General features: G+C 40.6%; 1 protein-coding gene across 1 annotated transcript; it reads left to right on the top strand.

Annotated features, from left to right (window-relative positions):
• Positions 1–207: 207 nt before the first annotated feature.
• On the top strand, positions 208–1,401 carry LOC148163609 (uncharacterized). The gene is made up of 2 exons (XM_088026656.1): positions 208–508; positions 758–1,401. Exons 1-2 carry the CDS (start codon positions 208–210, stop codon positions 1,399–1,401), a joined length of 945 nt encoding a protein of 314 aa, XP_087882782.1.
• Positions 1,402–7,019: the final 5,618 nt, after the last annotated feature.

Here is a 7,019-nt window from a genome sequence, read left to right as displayed (position 1 = left end):
AAAGTTCTTGAATATAATAATTGTGGGAATGCCTTTCACAAAAAGACTGCCTTTGTTACACGTAAGACAGCTCACAAAGGAGAGAAACCCTCTGAAGGTAATGAACACAGACAAGCCTTCACCCAAAAATTAAAGCTCAATGCTCACCCGAGAACCCTTAAGGAAAGGAAACTTCATGAATCCAGGAAAAATAGGAAACCCTCATGCATGAAGTCAACACGTGTACATCAGAGAGCCCACATAGGGGAGAAACGCTATGACTGTAATAAACTGGGGAAATCCTTTAGCAAGAAGTCAAGCCTTACTCAACAGCAGAGAGAGTACAGAGGAGGAACACCACGTGATGAGTATAATGAAAGTAAGGATGCCTTGCAGAAGTCATACCACACTCAAAGTGAGAGAACTCACGCAGGAGAGAAAATCTATGACTGTGATAAATGTGAGCAGTCCTTCCATGAAAAGCCATGCCTTGCTCAACATCAGAGAACTCACACAACAGAAAAACCTAGTGAGTGTCATGATGGTGAGAGAGCCATAAAGAAGGAGTCACACCTCCCTCGAAATCAGAGAATTAACACAAGAGAGAGAAGCTTCCAAGGTGGTAAATGTGAGAAGTCCTCCTGTGAGAAGTTAAAACTCACTCGACATCAGAGAATGCACCCAGGGAAGAAAACCACTGAGTGTCACGAAAGTGAGAGGGCCTTAAGTAAGAGGTCACACCTCACTCAGAATCGGAGAGCTCACCATGGAAAGAAAGCCTATGACTGTAATAAATGTGAGGAAAGCTTTCATAAGAAAACAGACCTTACTCAACATCAGAGCACACACATGGGGAAAAAACCGTTTGAGTGTAATGAATGTGGGAAGTCCTTCTTTGTGAAATCCAACCTCACCGAACATCAGAGAACTCACACAGGAGAAAAACCGTATGAATGTAATGAATGTGGGAAGTCCTTCTGCCAGAAATCAGCCCTCACAGTGCATCAGAGAACTCACACAGGAGAGAAACCATATCAATGTAGTGAATGTGGGAAAACCTTCTGTGTGAAATCAAACCTAACTCAACATCAAAGGACCCACACAGGAGAGAAACCTTATAAATGCAATCAATGCTGGAGATCTTTCTGTGTGAAATCCAACCTTGTTGTACATCAGAGAACTCATACAGGAGAGAAACCCTACAAATGTCCTGAATGTGGGAAAACCTTCTACGAAAAATCAGCCCTCACAAAACATCAGAGAATTCACACAGGGGAAAAACCCTATGAATGTAATGAATGTAGGAAAACCTTCAGCCAAAGGTCAGCCCTCACCAAACATCAAAGAAAAACACACAAGAAGAAAACTCCCACCCACGTTGCCCACATGCAGAAACCTGCATCTACAAATCAGACTCATTGAACATCAGCAAAATCACGGGGCAGAAAAGCTAAGATGTCAACCTATGTGGGAAAGTCTTCATCAATTGGTTATAGCTTATTGGAATTAGAAGATTAATATAGGAGTGAAACTTTATGAATGCTTTGAACATGTCAAAGTTTTCAACAAGTATTCAAAGATAATGGAGGGGAAATGTATCACTTTAAGGAATATGGATAAAAATGTTCTTGTGGAAAGGTTGTTTAACTAGAAACATATACATCTTTGTGTATAAGTAGATATAGGCATATATATGTGAGCTATTAAAGTACAAAGGAAAGCAAGTGGATGATTAACAAAATCTAGGATAGCAGTTACATCTATGGAGGAAAGAGGGACTTATATTTGCAGAGAGAGAGAGAAAGCTACATGTTTCTCATGACTCATGAATATACAGGTATTGCTTTTAATATTTTATATCATATATATGCAAACATGCCTGTTTCTGTTTATAGACAAATTTTCAAGAAACGGGCTTCAAGATCATTGCATTGGAATGTTAACAAAAGCGGTGTTTTGGCATAAAGATCATAGTTAAGTCTTTTTCATTCATCTGTTTTTCTGGATCCAGAATTTCAATAATGATGTGGTCAAGAGTCTACACCGCTCATCTTTGTGCCTCGCCATCTTGATTTTCTTCATCGTGTTTTTTCTTTTGCTCCCTAGTAAAATTAATCCTAACTTTTTAAAAATAACAAAGCGACGGGGCGCCTGGGTGGCTCAGTTGGTTAAGCGACTGCCTTCGGCTCAGGTCATGATCCTGGAGTCCCGGGATCGAGTCCCACATCGGGATCCCTGCTCAGCGGGGAGTCTGCTTCTCCCTCTGACCCTCTTCCCTCTCATGCTCTCTGTCTCTCATTCTCCTCTCTCTCAAATAAATAAATAAAATCTTAAAAAAATAAATAAATAACAAAGCGAACATTGGCCAAGATAGAAAAAGTAAAGCCAGTGAAAAAGAAACAAAATCAAAGTACATTAAATAGTAAATATAAATAAAAAGGAAAAAATAATAAAAATTCTCACAAACATGAACAAGTTGAATTCACACATCAAAAACAGTGGTGGTTTGATGGTTGGTTTAAAAACCACCTGTGGGGCGCCTGGGTGGCTTAGTCTGCCTTCGGCTCAGGTCATGATCCCGGGGTCCTGGGATCGAGTCCCGCATCGGGCTCCCTGCTCTGTGGTGAGCCTGCTTCTCCCTCTACTTCTCTCTCTCTCTCTCTCTCTCTGACTTTCATGAATAAATAAAAAGAACATTAAAAAATAAAAAAAAATTAAAAAAATAAAAACCACCTGTGTGGGTGGCTGGGTGGCTCAGTCGTTAAGCGTCTGCCTTTGGCTCAGGTCATGGTCCCAAGGTCCTGGGATCGAATCCGGCATTGGGCTCCCTGCTTGGTGGGAAGCCTGCTTCTCCCTCTCCTGCTCCCCCTGCTTGTGTTCCCTCTCTTGCTATGTCTCTGTCAAATAAATAAATAAAATCTTTAAAAATCTAAAACAAAATTTTTTAAAACCCATCTGTGTGTGGTTTGCTATACATATATAAAAACCAGGTGACAAAGGAAGTTTAAAATTTAAGGGATTGGGGTGCACCTGGATGGCTCAGTCAGTTAAGCATCCAACTCTTGATTTTGGCTCAAGGTTGTGAGATTGAACCCCGCATCAGGCTCCATACTGGGCATGGAGCTTGCTTAAGATACTCTCTCTCCCTCTCTAAAAAGAAAAAGAAATTTAAGGGATTGGGCAAAAGATGATACATAGATAGATAGATATTGATAGATACTTATAAATGTAGGTATATATCTTTTCTATTTTTTTTTACATTCATCCACTAAAGCATAACTACCTCCTGGTAAGTCCTGTGATTATATCATTTCACCCAACTGTGCTCTCAAACATTAGGTTCTTCAGCCTCTCATCAAAAATGATCTCATAGGGAAATAGCCATTGATATGAATATATGTTCAGGTTATGCTGCTTTTCTGTCTTCAATGGATGTTTTTAACCTTTCCTGATTTGAGGATCCACAGGAAGCTCTGGAAAGAGCAGAGAAGGGAACGGGCTTGCAAGCATGTGTGTCTTTTTGATTGAGGGGCTCCCTTGGTTGTCGTTTCTAGTAAGAAACTTTTTAAGATGCTCGCTTTGACGTTATTTGGAATGATGGGCAGGGCACTGAGAGTGGGCAACTTGACTTCTAATCTTGACATTGCCTCCAACCCAATTTTATTAATCTTTAAAACAAGCAGATTTAGACAATATTATTGGCTTAGTCCATTTGGACTGCTATAATAATACCATAGATTGAGGGTCTGATAAACAACAGAAATTCATTTCTCACAGTGCTGGTGGGGCTGGGAAGTCCAAGATCCTGGCAGTATCTGGTGAGGGCTCACTTCCTGCTGCACTGTGTCCTCGTGAGGTGGGGTCTCTTATAAGGGCACTAATCCCATTAATGAGAGCTCCACCCTCATGACCTAAGCACTTCTCAAAGGCTACACCTCCTACATCCCACCTGGGGGCCTAGAATTTCAAGATGTGAATTTTGGAGGAATACAGACAGGACATTAACAGCTATAATGTTTTTCCAGTGTGATCATTCTGAACTTTGTATGTCAGTTGACAGAGCAATCAGCACATCCGTAGAGGCCAAAGGTGTTGACCTGGAAAGAGTGTGGAGAATAAAGAAAGCATGGAACTTGAATGTCCTCAGCTGAGCCTGATGACCCCCTCCTGCCTAGCTTGCAGACACCTAGTAGTAGTCCTTGTCTGGTGGAGCCTGTTTCCTTCCAGTCCCCTCAGTTCAGCTCACATCTCCGAAAGCTGCCCCAAGCCTTCCATCGTCAGCCAGTGCTGACAGTTTCTGCAGAGGTGAATACTGCAAATTTTGCATGCTCTGAACAGAAGGATCGAGAATTGCTTCTGACCCAGCTCCCTGTCTTGAGCCCTCCTGCCTCTTCCCAGAGCTTTGGTAAGAGGTCTCATTTCAGTGTGTGTCCCCTTGTTGGGTTTTTATTCCTGGGATCTCCTCCTAACACACAAGAGCTGGTGTATTTATGTGGAGTCAGTATCTAGACCCCAAACACAAAGTCACTTTAGATGGGACCTCCACTCCAGTAGCCAATATCTACCTCTGATGGCACCTACTGGCCCCTGGAATCTCAAACCTGGCTTCTAGCAAACTCAGACCAGGGCCACTAAAAAAAATAGGCTGGAGTGTCCAGGAGCCTTTCTGAAGCTACAGAAATTCAATTTGGCCTCAAAGTCCAAAGAAACACCAAGAAATCCAAGGACTAGAAGACAGGAGTCAATTTTAATTCATCACTTGTTTCCTGGGGGTCACTTGACGGCATTTTATTGGTCTGAGTGTTCTGAAGAATTCAAAGATGGTTGAAGTCCAAGTCTGGGTTTTAAGTGGTGCGGTATGGGGCGCCTGGCTGGCTCAGTCATCAGAGGAGCATGAGACTCTTGATCTTGGGGTCGTGAGTTAGAGTCCCACATTGGGTGTAGAGATTACTTAAATAAAACCTTAAAAAAACAAAAGAGAAACATAATCTAAGCTCACGACTCAAGAATCTAGAAAAAGAACAAAGCAAGCAGAAGGAAAGAAATAATATAGGTAAGAGGAGATACCAATGACATTAAAAACAGAAAAACAATAGGAAAAAAATCAAGGTAAGAGTTGGTTCTTTAAAAAGATCAACAAAATTGACAAACCTCTAGAAAGATACAGAAAAAGAAGAACACAAATTACCAATATCAGTAATGAAGTCAGTATCATGACAGACTCTACAGACATCAAAATGATTAACAGGAACAGACCAATATTCCTTTGACTATATGCACACATCTATGAACAGCTTTATACCCACAAATTTGACAACCTAGGTTAAACCAATTCTGAGGGGCACCTGGGTAGCCCAGTCAGTTAGGCATCCAACTCTTGACCACAGCTCAGGTCTTGATCTCAGGATTGTGATTCAAGCCTCTTATTGGGCTCCAAAATAAATAAATAGAGAGATTAAAAAAAAAACCAATTCTGAAAAAAAAATACAAACTCCCACGACTAACCCAATATAAAATAGAATTAAATTGAATTTGTAATTTAAAATTCCCCAAAAGGAAATCTCCAGGCCCAAATTATTTCACTGGAGAATTCTACCATATGTTTAAAGAACTAACACGAATTCTACACACTTTCTTCCAGAAAATCAAAGAGAAGAAAACACTTCCCAATTCAGTGTATGAACCTAATATTCACTGATACCAAAACCAAAAAATAAAAAAATACACGATACAAAAAAAAAGATACAGACCAATATTCCTTTGACTATATGCACACAAATCCTTAACAAACTATTAGCAGAAGAATTATTTATTAATTATATGAAAAGAGAATTATATACCATGGGGGTTATTGCAAGGATGCAAGGCTGGTTCAATAATCAAAATCAAATTTAAAATACAATACCATTTTAAATTGCTCCCAAAAAGCCTATGGTTAGATGTAAATCGAACAAAACATGTGCAGAACTTGTATGCTGAAAACTACATAATGCTAATCAAAGATGATCTAGGGGTGCCTAGGTGGCTCAGTTGGTTAAGCCTCACTGGGCTCCCTGCTCCGTGAGGAGCCTGCTTCTCCCTCTCCCTCTGCGGCTCCCCCTGCTTGTGCTGGCACTCCCTCCCTGTCTCTCTCTCTGTCAAACAAGTAACTGTCTTTAAAATTAAAAAAAAAAAAGATGATCCAAAGAAATGAATAAACATACCTTGTTCGTGGATTGTAAAGTATGTCAATTGTCCCCATACTGATACATAGGTTTAAAGCAGTTTCTATCAAGATGCCAGCAGTTTTGTTCTGTTGGTAGATATAGGCAAGATTATTCTAAAGTTTATATGGAAGAGAAAGGAACTGGAATAGCTAATACAATTTTGGAAAAGAATAAAATGGAAGGCTCAGTCTACTGGTGATTTATGACGAAGCTACGATAATCGAGACTGTGGGATTGGTGAATGCAAAGACACATAGATCAAAAATAGCAGGCGAGTGAACGGGCTACGTTAATTTACTGGGCGATGTTCCCAAAATGGCCAGCAGAGGGCTCTAGTCGCACGTGAAAGACCGCCACCTCTCTGAAAGCTTGTCTGTCTCGCAAATCCTGCCTAGGCATTTCAGCCACCCATTTTCATAAGTCCACCTTAATACACAGTGCTGAGGAAACATTTTTCACAGCCATGTGTGTCACTATGTTTCTGTCAAAGAATCAAATCGATCATTTTAATTATAATACCTCCTTTTCCTTGCCCACTTTAATTATTTTCATACTGGAATAGGCATGCGTTCTCAACCAGAGCAATACTGCCCCAACGGGGTGAAAATTCGTTCTTGGGTCCCGCCCCAAATCCTAGATATTGCAATGGCTTGTGGCCTTCAAAGGACCATAGTATATAAACAGGTGTACAGTATATCTATGGTATTAAAATTTCATGAGGAGGGGGACAATTAGGGAAGAAAATAGCTAAAAAGGCTGTCTGGGGGGAGGGGGCTGTAACCTAAAAAATACAGGTTGAGAAACACTGCAATAAGGGGAGATGAATCAAGAGAA

The sequence above is a fragment of the Eumetopias jubatus genome, unplaced genomic scaffold (genome assembly GCF_037043125.1).
Source record: "Eumetopias jubatus isolate StellerSeaLion01/CBP00866 unplaced genomic scaffold, mEumJub1_p1.0 scaffold_9, whole genome shotgun sequence".
Lineage (NCBI taxonomy): Eukaryota > Metazoa > Chordata > Mammalia > Carnivora > Otariidae > Eumetopias > Eumetopias jubatus.
The sequence above is the reverse complement of the archived record's forward strand: the minus strand, read 5'-3'. Positions and strand labels throughout refer to the sequence as shown.

Excerpts from the sequence above, each read along its gene's own strand:
- LOC148163609 (XM_088026656.1), top strand. The coding sequence starts at position 208 with ATGAAGTCAACACGTGTACATCAGAGAGCCCACATAGGGGAGAAACGC. Across the intron at positions 509-757 it reads TCACACAACAGAAAAACCTA|CCTATGACTGTAATAAATGT; the intron begins GTGAGTGTCATG and ends ATGGAAAGAAAG.